The sequence below is a fragment of the Podarcis vaucheri genome, assembly GCF_965113315.1.
Source record: "Podarcis vaucheri genome assembly, chromosome: 8".
Classification (NCBI taxonomy): domain Eukaryota; kingdom Metazoa; phylum Chordata; class Lepidosauria; order Squamata; family Lacertidae; genus Podarcis; species Podarcis vaucheri.
This window is the reverse complement of record NC_138766.1, coordinates 6,493,985-6,517,271: the sequence shown is the minus strand read 5'-3', so window position 1 is coordinate 6,517,271 and position 23,287 is coordinate 6,493,985. Positions and strand designations below refer to the sequence as shown.

General features: G+C 43.9%; 1 protein-coding gene across 6 annotated transcripts in view; it reads right to left on the bottom strand.

Annotated features, from left to right (window-relative positions):
* LOC309538584 (protocadherin alpha-C2-like) overlaps window positions 1–23,287 on the bottom strand; it is a 181,611-nt gene that overhangs the window by 53,423 nt on the left and 104,901 nt on the right. Inside the window, exon 1 of one of the 6 annotated variants that reach the window (XM_082234256.1) lies at window positions 13,457–16,241. The exons of 4 other annotated variants lie outside the window; for them this stretch is intronic. In XM_082234256.1, coding sequence (XP_082090382.1) covers window positions 13,457–15,973 — 2,517 coding nt within the window. In that variant the 5' untranslated portion in view covers window positions 15,974–16,241. Of the gene's footprint in view, window positions 1–13,456; window positions 16,242–23,287 lie in introns of those variants that run through there. One more of the 6 variants, XM_082234253.1, reaches the window with a different exon arrangement.

The following is a 23,287-nucleotide window of genomic DNA, read 5'->3' as shown; positions in this document are numbered from 1 at the left end:
TCCCCATCTATGGAATGCTCTCCCCAGGGAAGTTCCTCTTTAGCCAGGCATTGGTTGATTAACATCGTATACCTCTTTTAAATGTGTGTGTTTGGGGAGGGGGGATTCTTGGATAGTGACTTTTTATGTTCTTGTTTTTAATATGTATTTTGTGTTTTTGCATTATATTTTAATATTATGAACCACTCTGAGATCTACGGATGAAGGATGGTTTACAAATTTAATAAAAAATAACAACTACAACTGCTTCCCCCACCCCAAAAAAAACACTTTAGGAATTGGACTCTCCACTGGATGTTTGCTACTAGGATGAAACTCTGGGTTTCATAGAGAGAAAAGCAAGCTGTGCTGAATCCCAGGATGAAGAGACAATTGAATGTTAGCCCAATTTTCCTGAGTAAGCCGAGAGGGATCTGACTGAGAAGTGCAGGATGCATTGTTTTGGGATCCCACGTTTTAGCATTTTCTTGAACACCCCAAAATCCACTACCATCTGGGGGCTGTAAGTTAGGATGGTGGGAGCAGCTACTAGATAGTTAAGATGCAGCTTGCCTACACTGCAAGGTGGTTGTGCATTAGAAGAGTGCAAACAGGTTTTCCTAGCACCCCCACCCAGTGGCGTAGCGTGGGGGGTGCAGGGGGGCCGGCTGCACCGGGCGCAACATCTGGGGGTTAGGGTTAGGGGGTGCAAGTCCACGGGTTAGGGGGCGCAAATTACTTGCCTTGCCCCGGGTGCTGACAACCCACGCTACGCCACTGCCCCCACCCCTGCCCTTGGATACATGAGGCAGTTTCCAATTTCCTAGGAAGGCAAGATCTTCATCGGCTGCATTGGTACTTCCTTTGTGGCAGTCATGATCATTTCCTTTCTCATAGAACCACTGATGGACCACGTCTCTCCAAGCACCTTGGGAACAATTTAAATTCAGCAGTAGAACACATGCTTTGCCTGCAAAAGGTCCCAGTTTTAATCCCTGGCATTTCCAGGTAGGGCCAAATAAGACTCCTGTCCAAATCCCTGGAGAGTCATTGCTGGCTTCCTGTGTTCTTATGACCTACCTTGTCCACATTCTCAGTCTGCAATAAGTGAAATCCATCCAAACCAACCTGACTAGTTGAGGCCCTGGCTACAACCTGTGTATTGGCCAATAAAGCTGAGCCAAGCTTAACATCAGAGATTAGGACTGGAGGTCTATCCAGGAGTCAAAGAAGGAAGCAAAGAACCAGGAAATGCTATCACTGCCCAAAGCAAAGTCCCAATCTGTACATGAAGACTTTGGAGCCCTTCCTATTGAGGATAGCCAATGGGTGGGTGGACTCACTCTAGCACCTGGGAACATTTTGTTATTAGGGCAAAGGCGGCTAAACTGTGGCTGTGTAGATGTCATTGGAATACAACGCTCATCAGTTTCAGCCAGCATGGCCGATGATCATGGAAGATGGGAGCTGTAGTGCAACAGCTGGAGGACCATAGTTAAGCCATCCTTGATCTGTACGCTCTGTAGGCTCACAGCACTGGCAGCTGTGCACAGAACCATGGTGGCCTACTTCTAGCCCTAGCAGCTCTTCATACAGCCACGAAGTGGGTTGTTATGGTAAGTGGGGTTTTCTTCCACTTGTATTCCAGCCATCATATGAGCTGTTTCTTTAAGCCAGGCATGTCTGAACTCCAGTTCGCGGGCCTAATCTGCCGGTTGGTTTAATCCAGCCCCTGTGGCAGTTTATTTCCTGGGGTAAAATCCTAAGAAAATCTCAACAACTTCAACCCTTAAAAAAGCTCAACAACTTCAATCCTAAAAAAAGTTAACAATTTTGGTTGGCCCTTTGGTCAGCACTCACGGCCCTTCACTTCATCAAATCTGGCCCTCTTTGAAAAAAGTTTGGACACCACTGTATTGAGCCCACCTCCCTCTCTACATACACATACACAAAACAGTGAAGACAAAAGATAGCAGTAACCCTATGATGTCTCAGTCAACACAGCACGAGACTCTGGGTCATGGGTTTGACCCCATGTTGGACAAAAGATTCCTGCATTGCAGGGGGTTGGACTGGATGACCCTCGTGGTCCCTTCCAACTCTACAACTCTATGATTCTATGAATGTCAAGGAGAGAGTGTGGCCGTCATTAGTGGCAATGCTCTCCCTTTCTTGCTATCCTAATTCTTAACATAACGAGAGAGAATTGCTTTCTATAGCTGGACATTAAGCCTAAACTAAGGAGAGTCAAAGTTGCTTACAAATTGTGCAACTCATCTGTTTTACACTGGAAGCCTTCCTCTGAAGTATTTTTTGTTGAAGCTGGTGCCTCTGACTTGAGGTCATCTGCAGATTACCCTAGGAGAATGAAAATGTTCTCCCTCTAGTTTCTTGGTGTTCAATTTTTTATGTCAGGATTGAGTCTACATAGAGACATTTTTCTACATGGAGACAGATTTATTTGTCTAATGCAGACAGCAGAAGGCCTTTTTTGGCAGGCGGCTGCATGTGTCACATTGGAGTATATGCAGGTGAATGAACTCCGATGGTAGGATTCTGATCGATAGTGGTGATGTTATTAGGTCCTGCAGTGGTGCATGTCTGCTAGCTGAGGATAGCAGCAATGCAAGTGACCTCTTTGAGGACTCCATGGTTTATGTCCTCAGAGCACCCAAAAAACCCCTCATTGACTAATGTGCCCATGGCTGAGGTCAAAAGTCCATGCTTTAAACCGTTGGCTTGATGCCATAATGGATAACATTCATAACAGCAAAGCAACAAGTACACAAATAACACAAGATAATAAGAGTGCTGTTGTAGTGGAATTCTTGGAAACAGCCCAGGAATAAATGCCCAGTCCTGCTTTTTCGTATTAAATGCATTGAACACAGTAAATTATTTAAAGATAGCTCTGCATTTCGTCTTGAGTTTCTTACAGAATGTCCTCTTGGATCAATATGCTTTATACAAAGAAGCTTCACCTGCCACTTTCTTTCTTTCTTTAAATTAAGAGCCCACAATAAACTTCAGTTTCCATACTCGTGTGATAATTTAAGTGCTGCCATTTTGCAAACATGCATAAGGCAAGATACTAAGCATTTGTAATTTGCCATGAGGTATGCAAGAGGAAGAGTTTTTGGGTGGGGGGATGACGTTTGAGACGCTGACGTCCCCAACTGTTCTAGATGTATGGAGAAAAATTTGGAGTTCTCCATTTTGCAGCTACTGTAATGGATACAAGCTGGTGAAAGTAAGTGCAGTAATGATTAATAATTTGTTCAGAATTCAGCAACTACTCTAGAATTCAGCAAATACTCTAACACTTTGAGAAGAGTTGAGAGGAAGGTAATTAAAAGCTATTTTAGACCTTCTGGTTCTTTGGCAGCTTCTGTGCTCTCCTTGTCTTTAAACACAATGAAGAGCTTTCAGAAGGATTTTAATGTCATTCAGTTTGTGGTCCAAAGTGCAAACAACAATAAATGGCTGCTCTAATGGTGTCCCTTCTGTCAGAACATTGCATTTCCACTGAGCACTGCACCACAGCCATTATCACAGCTCTGTAAATCTTCTCCCTCTCAGTGGTTCTGGATAATGATCTCTGGGGAGAGAGCAGGAGGAGGAGGAGCATTCTCTACAAATGCAGCAGAGAGTGTCTCCTCAACTGCTTCGAGTCCTAAGTGAAAGCATGAAGAATCACAGTAAAACAAACCCATGGAAAAGCAGAAAACAATGGGGTAAAATAAGTAAAACATTGTTTCTTATTAGTGCATATAAACATTTTAAGTAGATACGTGAATGATATTCATTCTTTTATTTAAAAGCTTTTCTAAGTCACTTAATGTTTTTAAGATTTCTATCTAATCCACAATATCCATTAAGGCAAAAATACAATCTGAAACCAAAACATAAAAGCACAAAAACATAAAAAAGCAAATAAAACAGAAATTTTGAGGATTCAAATATTTAAAACAGGGTCCAATCTCTGGAATAAGTGTGAATTGGCTTCATGTATGGCAGAGGGAAGGGCATTCCATAGTTTTGGGGTCACTATGATATTCTGTGGAATGTTCCCTGGTGATCTAAGGGAGTTTATAGAGGTAGGTGATCCTTCTGATAACCTGGCCATGAGTTGTTCAGGGCTATATATGTTAACAAGACCTTGAGCACGGCCCCGTAGGTGATCAGCAGCCAGTGCAGTTCCCTCAGCACAGGTGTAGCATGCCTGAGTCTCAGGGCTCCACTCAACTACCTGGCCACAGCATTCCGGTCCGGCTGCAGCTTCTGGACCGATCCCATGGGAAGTCCTGTACAGAGTCCATCTCTGGACTACATTACATCATTCCAATCATGAAGTTTCCAATGCACAAGTCACCAGGGTAGAGCTAATATATCTTACATCTATCTGTCTTGTCTATCTAGATCAGGGGTCAGCAAACTTTTTCAGCAGGGGGCCGGTCCACCGTCTCTCAGACCATGTGGTGGGCTGGACTATATTTTGGGAGGGGAAATATGAACGAATTCCTGTGTCCTACAAATAACCCAGAGATGCATTTTAAATAAAATCCCACATTCTACTCATGTAAAAACACCAGGCAGGCCTCACAAATAACCCAGAGATGCATTTTAAATAAAAGGACACATTCTACTCGTGTAAAAACATGTTGATTCCCCGACCATCTGCAGGCTGGATTTAGAAGGTAATTAGGCTGCATCCGGCTCCTGGGCCTTAGTTTGCCTACCCCTGATCTAGATACACACACACGAAATAATTTTATATGCTTATTGCATCTAATTTCACCAATAGTTAATGAGATCTTTAAAAAGATGGGTTTTGATGAAAAATAACCATGCACATTCATAAAACCTGTGTCTTGCTTTAATCAGTGCTCTCAGAAGCCCCCTACAGGCAACCACTAAGTGTACAAATGAGCCCATGTAGGGAAGGAGTGTGAAGGGCATCCAGATTGGGGGGGGGGGCATTACAAGCATTTGAACAAGCATAAAGGACCACCCATTAGTCGCTTCAGGTGTCTTGAAATATCATATATTTTTGCTCAGGCTTTCCTTGAACCAGAAGACTGAACCCTCTTATTACTGAATTTTTTTATATGTTTTTATATGTTTTATGTGTTTTTATTCCTGTTTGTCTGGCTTTTGCGTTGTCAGTTTGCTTTTATGACACTGTCTTGTTGTTTTTATGCTGTATTTTTGTATACTGCTTAGAGATTTTTAAATAGCAAGCAGTCTGAAAATGTGTTTAAATAAATCAATCAGTATGTCTGGTTCTATGACTCAACATGCAATCCTTAATCCACATGCCTGGGAGTGAAGCCCCACTGAATTCAATGGAACTTACTTCTGAGCAGACATATAGGGTTGCACGGTAAAGGGCAATAGAAATTCTCTGATGGCTTCCATTTGTGTTGGCTCAAACCCTAATCAAGACAGGGAAGTAGAAATCACAGATCTACAAACAATCACATTTGCAGGGGGGAAATGAAGGCTGCAATAACTTAGCTGAATCCTGCCAGCTATTAACTCTTGCAAGCATAAAACTGGGGTAGCTCACTTCGTAGAGCATGAGGCTCTTAATCTCAGGGTCATGTTGGTCAAAATATTCCAGCATTGCAGGGGGCTGGACTAGATAACCCTCATGGTCCTTTCCAATTCTTTAAAAAATGTGTGTGTGTGTGTGTGTGTGTGTAAGAGACGGGGGGGGGGATTCATCTGCCCAAGCCTTTACTGTGGATTAACTTGAGTCTCTCACAATCTTCCAGGAAGCCATTCTCAAGTGCATTGGTAGATATCTATAAGTACCTGCATTTTGTAGGGTGAAACTGGCAGCTACTGCCTTGCTCCCAGATCCACAAACAGTTTTCCATGGGGATCACATGGTGGGAAGAGGGCTGGCAAGCACCCCTTATCCTTCATCCCTTCTGTTGCCCTCATTTCACTTCAGGGCAGACTTCTCCTGCCTTTTGCCAGGGGTTATCTGAGGCCACTGCCACTCCCTGTTTCTTTCTTTTGAGCAGTCATTCTCATTCCTTTCCTTGCTCACCAGTAGCTGTAGTTAGTCAGGAAAGTAGCCAGGCCTTCACCCTAGCCAAAACAACACCTCCTGCCATTACGTTCTGATTACCAGTGCCACTGATATCAACCTCCTATCCTCCTCGTACACAGCAACACACACTCTGATCAGATGGGAGAGCAGATGCTATAAAACCGCTGCAGAAATTTGTGAGCACAGCAGAGCAATTGAAATGCATCACCAGATTCTATCCCTGCAGCTTCAGAAGTCTTGCTGCAGAGTTCCCATTATTGCTGTTTGAGTTTCAACCAAGAAACAGCCCCCAGGTGGCTCACAAAAGGTAACACACAAATACTAAATTCAAGGGGGAAAGTGCGTACAGTCAGTGATTATTCAGCAAACATCAAATGTGTTAGCCCTTCCTATCTCAATGTCTCTCAAAGCATTCAAAATGGTGGCAGAGTAGAAAGGACCAAGAGATTAAAGGTATACAGGTGGGAGCTAAACAGTACAAATTGAAAGCATTTGCTGAATATTTAGTATTGACTTTACAGGAGCCAGAACCTAGTACTAAAGGGGTATTGGAACTGATTCAAGAATTCGGACAGGTTGCAGGTTTCAAGTTGAATAAGATGAAAACCAAGGTTCTAGAGAAAAATTTAACTATGAATGAGAGAGAGAAGTTTCAGGAGGAGACAGGACTAACATTGGTTAAAAAAGTGAAATACTTAGGGGTTAACATGACTGCTAAAAATGTGAACTTATTCAAGGATAATTATGAAAAATGTTGGACTGAAGTGAAAAAGGATTTAGAAGTATGGACAAATTTGAAGTTATCATTGTTAGGCCGAATTGCTGTGATAAAAATGAATGTGCTGCCAAAGATGTTATTTTTGTTCCAAACATTGCAAATTTTGGATAAGATGGATTGTTTCAAGAAGTGGCAGAAGGATATTTCTAGATTTGTTTGGCAGGGCAAGAAGCCTCGAATAAAATTTAAGATATTAACGGATGCTAAAGAAAGAGGTGGATTTGCCCTGCCAGACCTTAAACTTTATTATGAATCAGCTGCTTTTTGCTGGCTGAGAGAATGGCTGCTTCTTGAAAATACTGATGTGTTGGATTTAGAAGGTTTTAACAATGTATTTGGTTGGCATGCATATTTGTGGTACGATAAGGTAAAAGTACATAAAGCATTTAAAAATCATATTGTTAGAAAAGCATTGTTTAATGTTTGGATAAGATATAAGGATTTGTTAGGGGGGGAAACCCCAAGATGGTTGTCACCAATGGAAGCGAAGGCACAGAAAAAACTCAATATGGAGGCCAAATGGCCGAAATATTGGGAAATTCTGGAACAAGATGGAGAGAGAATAAAATTGCAGAGCTTTGAAAAATTGAAAAACAAAGTGCGAGATTGGCTCCATTATTATCAAATAATGGAGGCATACAAATTGGACACAAAAGTTGGTTTCCAGGTGGAAAAATCAAAATTGGAAACAGAATTGTTAGATCCAAAAACCAAGAATTTGTCGAGAATGTATAACTTGCTGTTGAAATGGAACACTCAGGATGAAACGGTGAAATCAGCTATGATTAAATGGGCACAAGATGCTGGACATAACATAATGATGGCTGACTGGGAACGGTTATGGACCACAGGTATGAAATTTACGGCATGTAATGCCCTAAGAGAAAATTTAATGAAAATGATTTACAGGTGGTACATGACACCAGTTAAGCTTGAAAAAATCTATCATTTGCCCGATAATAAATGTTGGAAATGTAAGGAGACTGAAGGTACATTCTTTCACCTTTGGTGGACGTGCCCAAGGATTAAGACATTCTGGGAGATGATATATAATGAAATGAAAAAGGTATTTAAATATACATTCCTTAAGAAACGAGAGGCCTTTCTCCTGGGCATGGTTGGCCAATTGGTGTTAAAGAAGGATAGAACTTTTTTTATGTATGCAACAACAGCAGCAAGAATACTCATTGCGAAATATTGGAAGACACAAGATTTACCCCCCCCCCCCAGGGAAGAATGGCAGATGAAGTTGATGGACTACATGGAATTGGCGGAAATGACTGGCAGAATCCGAGACCAGGGGGAAGAGTCGGTGGAAGAAGATTGGAAAAAGTTTAAAGACTATTTACAGAAACACTGTAAAATTAATGAATGTTAGAAAAATGTTGGAATGAAGTTATATGGCTTTAGTAGAAATGTTACAAGGAATTAAGTATAAATAGATTAATAGAGCTTTAAAGGGAAAAATATGGTTAGAATGTGTTAAGACAATTATAGGGTAGAAAACAGAGGGAGATGGAAAGGAATTGCTGAAACAATTAATAGAGGTGGAATACAAAAAGGGAGGTGTGAGGGCGTCGAGGAAATAAGGGGGGAAAAGATAAGATGTTGAAATTGGATTGTGTTTTAAATGGTTTTTGTTTTGTTTTGTTTTGTTTTTTTGTTTTTTTGTATTGTATTGTATGTTTTTTTCTTTTTTGGTGTTTTGTAGTGTTGTGTTTAATTTGTTGAAAAACTAATACCGGTAAATATTTTTTAAAAAAACAAAAACAAAATGGTGGCAGAGTAAACAGTGGTACCCAAACAGACGTTGATATTGTTAGGCAAAGGTTTAGCATGCCAACTGACCAATAGCAACACCCTACAATGCATCTCTGCTGAAGGCACAGTTTTGAAGCTAAGCGTCACTCTGGTGAAAGGGCTTTTTGCAGCAGACAAGGCAGACTGAGAGGCTCAACTGCTGCTGAGGAGAGCAACAGATGACGAAGGTGAAAATCCAGCTCATAAGACATCTGTGGCCAGAAGGATTCCAGCACTTCCCTAGTCAGGGAAGAGAGAGAAGTATTCAGACAGTCAAGGAATGGCACATATTTTCTGAAAAGGTTACGTTAAAAGCCCAATGGTAAAATAAGATTTCTTCCCTTCTCCTGCAAGACAGCAATTGCAAATGCTGGCTTTAATCTCACAGTGGGTCAGCAGTGAAGCCAAGACGGCTTGCCAGGCTTGTTGTTCCCCTTGGGTGATTATCCTGCCCTGACTGCCCTGTTCATCTAGCAGTGATGAATTATAACACTAGACATTCATTAAATCCTGTGCCTTGATCCTTTGCCTCTGCAGTGCCACCAACAATCTCTCTGCTGCCTGCTGGCTATTGCGCTACTAATGCTGCTGAAATGACCCCAGAGCATTCTTTTTTTTCATTGCACAGAACAAAGTTTGTCTATTTAAAACAGTCGTTTGCAGACAGACAAAGCACTTTTAATAGTCACAGTTAGCATGTGCTTTTCAGAAGCTACTAAATTACAACCTAGAAATGCACGCCCAGGTGGACAGCATCACCAGGAAATGGCTCCTTCAGTTCTAGAACACTCTGGCCAGATCACTGTCTAGGTTGTTTGACACTTTTCCATGTTTTTATTCATAGTTCCATTCCATTTCCACAGTAATATGCATTTTTAAAGAATCATTTCTAAATACCTATTTAAATAGCATTGTGCTGTTTAAATACATGTACAAATGCATATTTAAATGCGTATTTTCTGGCAAAATAGGTATTTAAAAGCACATTTTGATAAACTGCTGAGAACTGCATCTCAAAATCAGAAGCACAAAATCCCCCACATATTCAAGTTCCTATCCGCACATTACTCCAAGAGGTGTGTGGATCATGTCATTTTGTGTTGGAATTTGCAAAGACTGAATTCCTCAAGAATTCTTAGATTAGAAGGAAAGTGCTTCCTCTGTTCCCCCATGTTTAGCATAAATTGTCCTGCCTCCCTTGGCCAAATCAAAAGCAAAAAAATAAAAAATAAATGAGCAGAGACTTCAATGGGGGGGGGGATTATTTAGCCACTTTCCCCAGCACTTTTTGTTTTGTTGCTTCTGTGCAAAGTCTTCTCTGTAATTTGGCTTCTCTTCCCGCCTCTCCCCACTACCACACATATCCTGCTTGGGAACTGTCCTATGAGTATTTAGTGGGGAAAGATTAATCTGCAAATTCAGGAAAGGAGGGCATGGTGAAACTGCCTGGGGGCAAAAATAAAGCCTGTTTTTTGGCTGCACTCACAGTTGCCTTCTGCCTGCATTCTACTCTGGGTTTGCCTCCATCACAGATTTGATGGGGGAGGAGCAACTAGATATTTTTAGCAGAGAATTCTCAGCACCATCATCAAACAACAATTCCAGGGATTCTTAGTGAGAAGCCAATGTAGCTAAACTGGTATAAAGCAGATATAGGTTTGTAGTACAGATATATGTTCTCTCTGTCTCATATGGACTCCTGTCTTGGCAAAACACAATATCACAAAACTGCAAGACAACCCAAGGACTTCCAATCTCTGCTCTAAGCCGCAATAGCCCATCACTTGCATTCCATCAAGACTTTTCTTAAAAACCTTTAAAGGAGATACCCATAACCTCCAGGAAATGCTTTCCATTATGAAACTGCAATAAGCAAGATTCTCTATTGTTTTAACTAAATCTAGCTTCAGTTTCCTGCTGATGCACTGAATAGCTTCTGATGTAGTATCCCCTCCCCCGACAGCTCACCTTCCAATTATCCAGGTCGCTAAGGCTTTCTGGGAAAAACTGAACACAGGTGTCATGCTGGAAGCTACTGAGGTGTGCTCAGCGCTTTTTGGAAAATTGACCTTGATTTGGATTGCTGATCATGTAAAACTCTGACGCACACAGAGGTGGAACAAGAGAAGGCAGAATGAAAAAACAAAGTATCATTCCTAAAATGCTCCCATTTTACCCGGGTAAAAGACACACTTTGGCACGCACGCACACACACACACATTTGTGTACACACATACACAGGCTAGGAGCCTCAATGGCACTCCTCTACCTGGGGCAAAAAACCTAGCTAGCCGCGCCCCCCCCCCATATGGATACGGCTCTGATAGAAATAGTTAGGATATTGTGATGGTCACATCTATATAGCATCCCTCTTTGCGCTGATAACATACTACAGTACCAGAAACCAACCAAGAAGTTACAGGGCAACTACAAATTTCCTACTTCGAACAAAACTTCCCATCTTTTACCCCACTATACTATTAGTGACATCATGGAAAGTGCTAGTAAATTCCCATGCAATAAGCAAGTGGATAATTTAGTGCTGTTTTAAAGGTAAGGAAAGTCCCTAGACTTGTCTTTTACAGTCTCTGATTGATGTATTTTATTCCATGTTTACAAAACATGTAAGAAAATGCAAAACTGGATTGTAAAATCTTTAGAACCAAACTAGATGAGATATCAATATACTCATGATCATGTATCCTATAGTTGGTAGCATTGGTAGTGGTAGGTTAAAGTTAAAAACAGCAATATATAGAGGGTGATCAGACTGGGCCTGGAACTAGGAAGGGGGCGGGGAATTATCCTTTTTATTCTCTCCATCTCTGTATCTCTCTCTGTCTCTCTCTCTCACACCCACCGCTGCTATTTGCCCTGAAGATGGAAAATGCCAAGGACATTCCACTGTTTTCAATGAAACTTTCAAACTCTGACATTATGACTTAAATCCAACTTTTTATATGCAGTCTGATATGCAGGAAGAATTCACTTCAGTGACCAGGATAGGTAATCAAACACAGAAAAATACATTGCAGGAATAGCACCCACCCTTCAAGTGACTTGGGGAAATTCTTGCCCTTGTGGGAGCTCCGTGTATACACTGGAGGCTTCACATGAGCACACTGCCTGTACATTTAAGTTTTTCTTATTGCAATGAAGAGCAGATGGGGGGGGGATTTTCATCAGGAAACTGATGCGGAGAGAAAGGATTGTCCGCTCTTCCCATGGTCCTGATACACATGTTCTTTGCCATAATTTTAAGCAATAGAAGTTCCAATCTTGCATCTTCACTGCCTCGTTTAGCCAGATCTTTACTTTCAGTAAACTTGTTTAGGTTTGTGTCACCAAAAATCCATACTGTTGTTCAGCAAGTATTTTATCTGGACTGAGGTCAAACAAATAAATTATACCTATTGATTCATTTCAGAAATGCAGAAATTATCAAGCTGACATAGTAGCCCCAATAGGTTGTCCATCACACCAAGCCCATTAAAAGCTGTCCATGGCATAATCCAGACTATTTTCTCAGTGCAGATTATGCTAATTTTCTATTTAAGGTTGTTGGTCTTTTTCCTTTTAAGTAACACAACCTTTTTCAAGTGAGTAAGTGATTGTTGGAGAAAATTACATTGAAACAATTTCACCTTGGGGCTTTCAATAGAAGTTTTTTTTTTCTTTCTATTTACTAACTTATTTAACTTGTTTTCTGAATACTAAAAAAACTGGCTGTCCAACTTTGTTTTTACTGTACTACTCTTATTTTCAGCAAAGCATATCTGCATAATTTTACCAAAATATTGAAAATGAGTACATTTTGTTTCCTACTTCTGAAGTCCATTTGGAGACAGTGTGACTGCTTTCACAATACACAAAGGTACCTTTGAATAGTACCTGGAAAAAACACCCAGTATTGTACTGCTGTGCTGCAGATGCCATAAAACTGAAATGATATATAGGATCCTTTACAACCTACTAAGTGTTAGTATTGTTTACTAATAAATAAAAAAAATAAAAAGTGTATCACTACAAGAGAGCATGATTGGGCAATGAAGAGGCCATAGGTACTAAACAAGTACATTGGGGGTTACAGACTAATGTACTGCAACAGCACAGCAAAAACTGGGTCAACATACTAAATTATGTCACTAGACTTTCAGAGAAATGGGGAGGTAGGACAGGAGGACAGGAAGAAGAGGCAATACCATGTGAGAAGTAAAACACTGTGTTACCAGTTTAATCTATTCATATCTGCTCAGAAATAAGTCCCACTGAGATCAATGGTGGGATTGTAGCCTAAGAATGTTTTATATGTTCTCGGCCGCCTGGAAAACATACAGCCAAGTGTATCTTAATATGATGATCCAGAAGATGGAACATAATTACAAAGTCTTGTAGGCTGCAAACCAATACCCTGGGAGTAAGCCCCACTGGACACAGTGCTTCGAAGGAAACACGCATCACCTGAACATCATTTGAAGCATATTGATGCTCAGACTGAGCCTTCTTATGCTTCTTTTATGCGTATTTTGTGCTTTCATATAATCTGCTAGAGTGAACTTTCTCCTACATGTAGAAAGGTGATAGAACACCCTGATACTTTGATCAGGAAGATAAAAACCCTTTTAAAACAAAGTGCTACACAGATAAAATACACCTGAGCTAGCAGAGCAGAAGGAATCAAACGCCTCCAATTTTGTTTTGGGGGGAAATGGATGCCATGCCTCACCATTCCTTTAACCCACTCTTGTTTCCTATCAATATCCTGGGCATTAAGCCTGTAAAAGACCACTGGTTACATTCAAAGCCTGTTCAGGTCATTTTATCCATTCAGTCCTCACCTCATTTGGAGTGATGGGCTCACTTTTAAGTATGATCAGGTTCTGTGCGCTCTGCCCACTCTGCCCAGTCAGATGTCTTTCAGTCATCCCAGCCTGGGAGTGGATTCCTGCCGGGACCCCGGTGTTGTAAAACATGAAAGTATCACTTCCTGAGCCCGCAGTCAGACAAGCTTTATAGCAGTAGGTCTTGGAAAGAGAGCCATTGCCCCGCACTTCAACAAAATGGGGCTGGACTTTTAAACCATTTGACATTCTGGTGTCAAGGTTGTTATTTGCCTGCTTGTACATTCCAACCGGGCACCTTTCTCTGGGCGCCCCACAGAACCCCCCACAACAGGAGCTCATGTGCACACTGTGTTTCTGGCACTTGATTACAGCGAGGACAACGATTGTCAATAGAAATATAAATGAGACAGAGCTCAGAGCAACAATGAGATAAAGGGTGATCTCAGAGTAACTTCTAGAGCTTTTTACGTGCCTCCTGGTGTCAGGAATGATTTTGGAAATCCTGTCCACCACGGCAACTATGATTGACACGGAGGAAGACAAGGGTGGCTTTCCATTGTCTCTCACTACAACAGTAAGGTTGAAGGTGGTCACAGTGTCCTCCGGCAGTTTTCGAGTAGTCCTAACTTCTCCACTGTGAAGTGCCACTCTGAAGAAGTCTGGAGCTGAAGACTGGGCCAGGTGAAAGAAGAGCCATGCATTTTGCCCAGAGTCTGCATCAATGGCTATGACTTTGGTCACCAAGTATCCAGTGCTGGCTGAGCGAGGGATCATCTCCATAGCTGCTGAGGCATTAACTGGGGCAGGATACAGAATCTGTGGCGCATGGTCATTCTGATCCACCACATAGATGTTCACTGTGGCTGTGCTACTGAGTGGTGGCACCCCCGAGTCTTGGGCCTGCACAACAACCTGGAACTCCCTCAGCTGTTCATAGTCAAAGGAAGTAACAGCATAAATGTCACCAGTGTCAGGTTTAATGGAGACATAGGAGGCCACAGGGAGCCCTTGAATCTCTCTGTTCAGCAGAGAGTAGGAAATGTGGGCATTTTCATTGGCATCAAGGTCAACAGCCTTGGCAGTGCAGAGGGAAACCCCTGGAACATTGTTTTCAGGGATGTAAACAGAGTAAGCGGATTCTTCAAACCGTGGTGGGTTGTCATTGATATCAGAGATGTCCACCTGGATGACTTTGTGAGAAGTTAAGGGAGGGATCCCTGCATCTGCAGCAGTGATGGTAATATTGTAGGTAGCAGCCCTTTCGCGGTCGAGAACCCCCTGGGTCACCAGGGTGTAAGAGTTTTTGAAGGAATTAAGTTTGAAAGGGAGGTTGGCAGGAATGCTCAAGCTGACTTGCCTGTTCTGGCCAGAGTCCTGGTCAGTGACGCTCATTAAGGCCACCACGGTGTCAGGGGGGGCATCCTCAGAGACTGGGCTGTACAAGGAAGTCAGCACAACCTCAGGGGCATTATCATTGGCATCCACAATGTGGACTAGCACCTTGCAGTGCCCAGCCATGGGGACGGGGCCCCTATCAGTGGCTTGTACATAGATCTCATAGGAGGAGGCCTCCTCGTAGTCCAGCGTCCCGTTAACCCTCACCTCTCCCGACACTGGGTCCACGCTGAAGAGCTGGCGCACTTTCTCCGGGGTGTAGCTGCTGAAGGAATAGCGCACGTCGCCGTTGGAGCCCTCGTCCGGGTCGGAGGCGTTCAGCCTTGCCACCAGCGTGCCTGGCGCCACATTCTCCATTAAAGTCGCCGTGTAGGTGCCGCGGTCGAACTCCGGCGAGTTGTCGTTGGTGTCCAAGACCCGCACGGAGATCTGGGCCGTGGCGGACTTGGCCGGGTCGCCTCCGTCGACGGCGGTGAGCACCAGCTGCTGGCGGGCGCTCTGCTCGCGGTCGAGGGGCTGCAGCAGCACCAGCTCCAGGAGTTTGCTGCCGCGCTCGAAGTCCCCCAGGCCCAGCCCGAAGTGCTCGCTGGGGCTGAGGCGGTAGCTCTGCACCGAGTTGGAGCCCACGTCGGGGTCGTCGGCGCCCTCGATGGGGAAGCGGGCGCCCGGCAGCGCGGACTCGCTGACGTCCAGCCGGTACTCCTGGCGGGGGAAACGGGGCGCATGGTCGTTGATGTCCAGCACCTCCACCTCCACGCCGTGCACCTCGACGGGCTGCTCGATCACCAGCTCCAGGCTGAGGAAGCACGACGGGCTGAGCTCGCACAGCGCCTCCCGGTCCACGCGCTCCTTCACCACCAGCAGCCCGCGGCCCACGTCCAGCGCCAAGTACTGCCGACCGCTGCCCGACGTCAGGCGGGCGCCCCTCGACGCCAGCTGCCGGGGCTCCAGCGCCAGGTCGTCCGCCACGCTGCCCACCACGGCGCCCCGCGGAACCTCCTCCTGCACTGCGTAGCGGAGCTGCCCGACGGCGGGACCCAGGCACAGCAGCAGCAGCAGCAGCCAGGAGCCCAGGGCCTCCGCCTCGCGGCCGCGCCGGGAACCCGGCGGTGTCATGGCAGGTCCGGGAAGGGAGGCCCCGGGCAGGCGCACGCTTAGCCTCCCGGCAGCAGCGGCAGCGGCAGGAGGGTCATGCAGGCGGCTAGCAGGCGCCGCCAGGAGCCCCCGGCGCGGCCACTGCGCCCCTCCTCCGCTCCGGGGCCGCCCAGCCCCTCATGTCGCCCAGTCGCCAGCTCCGGCCCGCTCTGCGATGGCCCCGTCTCCTCCGACGACAGACAGGCTGTTCCACTCCTCCTCCTCTTGCTCTTGCTCTTCCTCCCCCGCCGGCTGACGCGGCTGCTCCTCCGCGCTCCGGGGAGGGGCGGGTTCAGCGCTCGGCTGGCTCCGTTTCAGCACCTGGGCGAGGAACAGCGACCTCGAGGCGGGCGGGCGGGCGGGCGGCCAGCCAGGAGCGACGCGGCGAGGAAGAGGCAAGGGCAGGGCCAAGGAGGCGTCGGCGGGGCAGTGGAGGGTGGGTGCTGGGGGGCGGGAAACAGGGGCGCAGCTATGCAGGCCGGCTGCCCCACTCACTCACTCATTCACCCCGCTTCTCAACAAACACGGGGCAGGCGCCACGCAGCACATGCACACCCCCGAACACCGGGGGCCGCTCGATGCCTCGTCGAGCCGGGGGTCCCTCTAGCCTACTTCTGCTTTCTCCACCTGGCACTGCAGATTCGGACCCAGGATATTCGCCATCCTGGCTGCCTGGGAGGCTTTCAACGAAAATGCCAGAGGTTGGAACGGATCTCTTCTGCGAGCAGGGGGTGAGTTTTCCCGCCCTGGGGACCCTTCTCCCAACTCAAAGCCTCGCTCCCATCCCAACAAGACCCCGTCCTCCCATTCCGATGTCAAATCCAAGAAAAGAAAAGGTGAGTCCTCCCACTGGCCTTCGACCAGCTCACACTCCTGTTTGCTGCAGCCACACCAAGATGTTCCTTCTTTGGTGCAGCAAACAAATCAAGGAGAAAAATCCGCCCGCCCCCCCCCAAAAAACCCAACTAGGAAAGGAGTATGTTGATTTATATAGGTGGGTTCAAGATCCCTAAGGCTCCAGGAAGTAATGAAAGAGAAAAATAAGCAATCAAAATGCAGGAAGAGGGATACTCGATGTATAAAAAACATTAACACACCACTTCCAATCTTACCAATTTCAAGCTTACTAGCAAATGAAAAGATGATCTATACTTTTACCGGGGAAGGGAGTGCCATAGTTGTGACACAGCCCCTCTAGAGGCTTTCAGTCTTTGACATCCTGATGTCTAGAAAAGGCTTCCCTGCAGGTCCTTTTTCTTGCTTTTCCAAAACTCCCCCTTCACATTGCTTTTCCTTCCTCAGTTCCCTCATATACCAAAACTGGTATGTGCAATCCACCTTCTGGAATCTCACCACACAACTTGTGACTCACCAAGCCAAACCCAGGTTACTAGCTATATTTATTTGACAAACCTCCTGTTTTTGCTACTTGCCTAGGACTGGAGAAAGGAGAAAGTGTGTCTAATATCTGGCAGCCCACAGGTTGGCGGACTATTTTTGGCTTGGTGAGCCACAAGTTGGGCAGATCCAGACTCTGTTTTTCCTTAAATTAAATCACAAGCTTTTAAGACAGCATTCATTATAAAACTGCAAATGAATGATAGTCTTTCAGTAATAATAATGAAAATGAGGAGTCTGGGAAGTAACAGTATTTCTCTGTATATGCCAATGATTGTCTCTTATTAAATTTGGATTTATTGTGTGCAACACAAACTCTGGACTTCAAAATAAAATTAACCATCCTGCTTTCTTTATTCATATCAGAAATACTGCCCTATGCATGTGTGCATGCAGAATCAACCAATGCAGAAAATCTTATTACAAAGAATACAGTTTCTATAATAATAGCATTGGTAGTTAATAGTATTGGTTTTGAGATCCATTTGAAAAATTACACAATTCCAAGAACAATTACAAAAAGATAATTACTCCCCCCTCCAAATCCTTGTATCTTATGCCATAGTTCATACATGTTTGGGGTACAAGTAATTTCCTGCTGTTTCCTTCTCCCCCTCCCCATTTCTATTTTGTGGGATAAGTGAGAAGACGCAGTATGAAGAGCTAACCCTTCAAGGCACATAATTTTCCAATGTCTATCCTATGCAAGGAATAGTTGCATGCATTTCTTGTGTCAACAGAGACTATCTGTATGGCTTAGTTATTACTAGGGTTGTAAACTAATGTCTAGGCTGCACTACTTTGGACAGTATTTGGGGGCTCACATGATTAAATGCTCTCCAATTTTCAAAACCACCACATGCAGAAAACTAGCATATCAGGGAGTACTATTCTAGCCTGGCCTTTTTCTGACATCTACTTTTTTCTGTGTGTAAGCATTACATTTAAAAAAACAACAACTGAGGAGCATTCCGTAATGTCAGCCCCACTTGTAAAATGCACTGATACACCTTAGAGAGAGGTTTACCATCCTGGAATCCGTCAGAAAGAAGGGTAGGATATAAATTGAATCTATCTATCTATCTATAAATAATAATGCTGGGAGTAGACCTACGTTTTCCCCATACTGTTGAATTCAAAAGGTTCCAAATACTTTGAGCAGAATATGTATAATCATAGCATTTATTGCTTTTATTTCATTTTGGATGTTTTGTTGTTGTTACAATGTTGTAAGATGTCTTGGAATGAGTCAACCTTAAAGGTAGAGTATAACTATATTATACAAACTTGTGGGTTGGAATACAGATGTCTTTACAGAGGCATTGTGGACTCTCCTTACACTGTATGGAATTGCACTGCTGATAATCTCCTCATAAAGCTTCTGTTTCTCCCCCTTTCTAAATATATTTCTAAGCCTCTCCTGAGCCGGCATATATTTCTTGTTCCAGTTCTGCATCAGACATTTTGTTTCATGCTTCAATCCTCTTTTATGCCTGACTTGCTTGTTTACATATTTCTTCCTCATTTGAAGCTATTGGCCTCAGTTTGTCATATCGGGCATCTTTATTAAATTGATCATTGGTACTAATATGTACTCCTCTCCCCCTCATGCCATGCCTCAGTTCAGTGCAAAATTAATCTCATCTTTGATGTAAATTGAAGTCGCTTAGGTGTGTGGAAGTGGTGGCCATGTGTGTGTAATACAGCTGTTTTGCAATAAAACTTGTCAGCCAATCATTAAAAAAACCCTGACTACATTTAGATTGTATATTCTGTGATTTTCGGATATTGCTGACTTTGCCATTGTTTCAGAAATTAGTACATAAAATATAATAGTCCTCATCTTACATCTCTCTTTCTGTTCAACATGTCTGTGAAGCTACTGGATAAGATTTGGATTTAGGTGGATTTAACTGAAGAGTAAGGTCACAATGAGAGATTGATGGAATTTGAGCTGCCCAACTGTAAGCATAACCAGTAGCCTAGAAAAGATCACACAGCTATCTAGACCACATCCTTATGCAGTTAACATCTAAACCTTGTTGTCACTGAGGAGGCAAATCTGTGACTAGGCTGTACTCCTTTGGGTGTGTTGTTCTGTTTTTAAATTTGAGGCTCACTTGACTAAACCTTCCTCCATACAGCAACAACAAGAAATCCCTGCAAATGAAAAGCAAGCATGCCAAGTGAGAAAGTTAGACTAGAATCCTTATCCCTAATATTTAATTTTGTGTGAGGGCGGATTTTGTTTTATATGGAGGAGCATTCCTTCAAATGAGCCCCAAGCCAGCTCTCTGCAGCGCAGACACAGCTTGGCCAACACAGGTCTTCCCCCCTTCCACCCTCCCCTTACTTATTCTCTGGCTATTCTGAGGACTAAATGTAGACAAATTAATTGAAGCTGAATGCAGACAAGACAGAGGTAATGATGGTTGGCAGAGGGGATAAGGACACTCATTAGAAAGGATGTTCAGCCTCCCCAGGTCACACAGGTTCATAGCTATAGAGCGCTCTAGGGGTTGCCATTGCACCTGAATGTTCATATTGTAGGAATGCTTTTGGAAAGGGCTGTGTATCCTAGACAGTTCAGAATTTGAAGAAAAATGGCTTTTCCCCCAGCCGGAACTCACTGGAACTCAGTTCCTGCACCTCTTGGGTGGGCACCATTGCCATTATAAGAGAACAAGGGAGACATTCATGATGAGTTCCAGCACCTCTTTTTTTTGAGAAAAATAACAGCAAACTATGGCAAGTTCTTAAAGAAATGGGAGTGCCTGATCACCTCATCTGTCTCCTGCGAAATCTCTATGTGGGACAAGAAGCTACAGTTAGAACTGGATATGGAACAACTGATTGGTTCCAAATTGGGAAAGGAGTACGGCAAGGCTGTATATTGTCTCCCTGCTTATTTAACTTATATGCAGAATTCATCATGCGAAAGGCTGGGCTGGATGAATCCCAAGCCGGAATTAAGATTGCCGGAAGAAATATCAACAACCTCAGATATGCAGATGACACAACCTTGATGGCAGAAAGTGAAGAGGAATTAAAGAACCTTTTAATGAGGGTGAAAGAGGAGAGCGCAAAATATGGTCTGAAGCTCAACATCAAAAAAACGAAGATCATGGCCACTGGGCCCATCACCTCCTGGCAAATAGATGGGGAAGAAATGGAGGCAGTGAGAGATTTTACTTTCTTGGGCTCCATGATCACTGCAGATGGTGACAGCAGTCACGAAATTAAAAGACGCCTGCTCCTTGGGAGAAAGGCGATGGCAAACCTAGACAACATCTTAAAAAGCAGAGACATCACCTTGCCAACAAAGGTCCTTATAGTAAAAGCCATGGTTTTCCCAGTAGTGATGTATGGAAGTGAGAGCTGGACCATAAAGAAGGCTGATCGCCGAAGAATTGATGCTTTTGAATTATGGTGCTGGAGGAGACTCTTGAGAGTCCCATGGACTGCAAGAAGATCAAACCTCTCCATTCTGAAGGAAATCAGCCCTGAGTGCTCACTGGAAGGACAGATCGTGAAGCTGAGGCTCCAATACTTTGGCCACCTCATGAGAAGAGAGGACTCCCTGGAAAAGACCCTGATGTTGGGAAAGATGGAGGGCACAAGGAGAAGGGGACGACAGAGAATGAGATGGTTGGATGGTGTTCTTGAAGCTACTAGCATGAGTTTGATCAAACTGCGGGAGGCAGTGGAGGACAGAAGTGCCTGGCGTGCTCTGGTCCATGGGGTCACGAAGAGTCGGACACGACTAAACGACTAAACAACAACAAAGCACTGGTAATAATAGTAATACAGTGGTACCTCAGGTTAAGAACTTAGTTCATTCTGGAGGTCTGTTCTTCACCTGAAACTGTTCTTAACCTGAGGTACCACTTTAGCTAATGGGGCCTTCCACTGCCGCCGCACGATTTCTGTTCTCATCCTGAAGCAAAGTTCTTAACCCGAGGTACTATTTCTGGGTTAGCAGAGTCTGTAACCTGAAGCGTCTGTAACCCAAGGTACCACTGTAGTAATAAAAAAGTATTACAAAAATAAATATTCCTAAACTCAAGAGATCTTCTAAGGTGTGGAGTTCCATAACCTGGGAATTATCTCTGATTTTTGCTGATGTTCTAATTCTATCCCAGGAGAATATTCCCATGTAGATTGAAACCTGGTTATGAAGTGCTTATAGTTATAGTCCTGCTTATATGAACCGGCTCGCAGTCAGTATTCCCCTGTGCTACTTAAAAGCATTTGACCCCCTAAATTGTGCAAATATCTTTGTGAATATAGTTCTCAGTTCGGTGGTGATCCTGTGTCTGAGCTACACCAGCTTCAGACTATGGGCTCACAAAAGGCCTGCAAGCTGCAATCCTTTCCCACTAGAACCATGGGAGTTTTGTTACTGACTTCAGTAATACTAATATTCCACCTCTGTAATCAGAAGATGCCAGTTCAAGTTAAAACAGTGGCTCCTATTAAGTACTTGGGAAGCTGAAATTATGAGCTGGTTCTTGTGCATTATGTTTTGATGGATTGTTAAAGCCCAAATTACTTATTTCCACTGCTGGAGGTCATGTTGTGCTTTTGGACAGCCCTGTAGCTGGCCAGTGTGCTGCCAACGCCATTTATTCTTTACCAATTTGTTTGTTGATTTATCTTGCATTTGCCTCTGTAAATAAAAACATGGTCCATTCTACAGGGTGAGAAATGTTCTGTATTAATTTCTTCAAAACAAGTACAGTAATTTTCCCATAGCAATTCCCCTCCCTTTTCAACCCTTATGGTTGCAATGCTAATATAATTTCCATATCATCCATGGTTCTTGATATCTAGTAGAATTTAATAATTCCTTAAAACATTTTTCAGCTTACAAAAAGTACAAGACTCCTTCCTGACAAGCAAATAATAATAATAATAATCAGTCATTTTGTAGCTGTTCCCCTCTATTTCATGCAGTGGCGTAGCGTGGGTTGTCAGCAAGGCAAGTAATTTGCGCCCCCTAACCCATGGATTTGCACCCCCTAACTCGTGGATTTGCGCCCCCTAACCCTAACCCCCAGATGTTGCGCCTGGTGCGGCCGGCCCCCCCTGCACCCCCCACGCTACGCCACTGATTTCATGAGTGATTTTATCCTTTGATTCTGCTTTCAACAACGATATATGTTGGATGTCATGAACTTACTAGGTGGCTATAGGCAGGCCACCTATCTCCAACTTAACAACCTTATAGGGTTATTGTAAAATTACCAAAGAAATGTGTTTTTGTTGTTGTTGCATTGTTGGATACCGATAGGACCGTATAAATGCTAACTGGTTATGGTGGCTCTTATTTGCTTTTAAAATCTCTACAACATAGATGGCTATCATGAGGCCCACGTAGAACCTAGTTTCTAGTTGGGCAAGAATAAATAATGCAGACAGATGTGGATTCAGATAATGAATTTGTTCATCTTCTAGCAATTCTCGCTGTTTAGGTGACCTCAAGCTTTTGTCATCCAACAGAAGCATTATTCATGCAGAGAATGATGGGACCAAGGAAATGCAGAAGTGTATACAGTTATAGAAACTCATGCAAGTATTGGGGATGGCAATAAACAGGCTGACTCCATCAGAATTTAGCACAGTTTTGAGGGCAGTAGATGCATATACAATGTTCACATTTGCAGTTATCTGCATAAAGAAGGGATTGGCAGTGTGTGTGTGTGTGTGTGTGTGTGTGTGTGTGTGTGTGTGTAAGAGAGAGACTTAGGCCTGATTCATAAGTACCGATAGCAAGGTTGCATTCACCAATAGTTATATTATCATGGTGAAGGATGTTTATCAATAATGGGAACGATCCCATTTTCGCTTCCCCTCCCCCTATCATTTAGAACATTTTTCGTGCCAGCATCTGTGGAC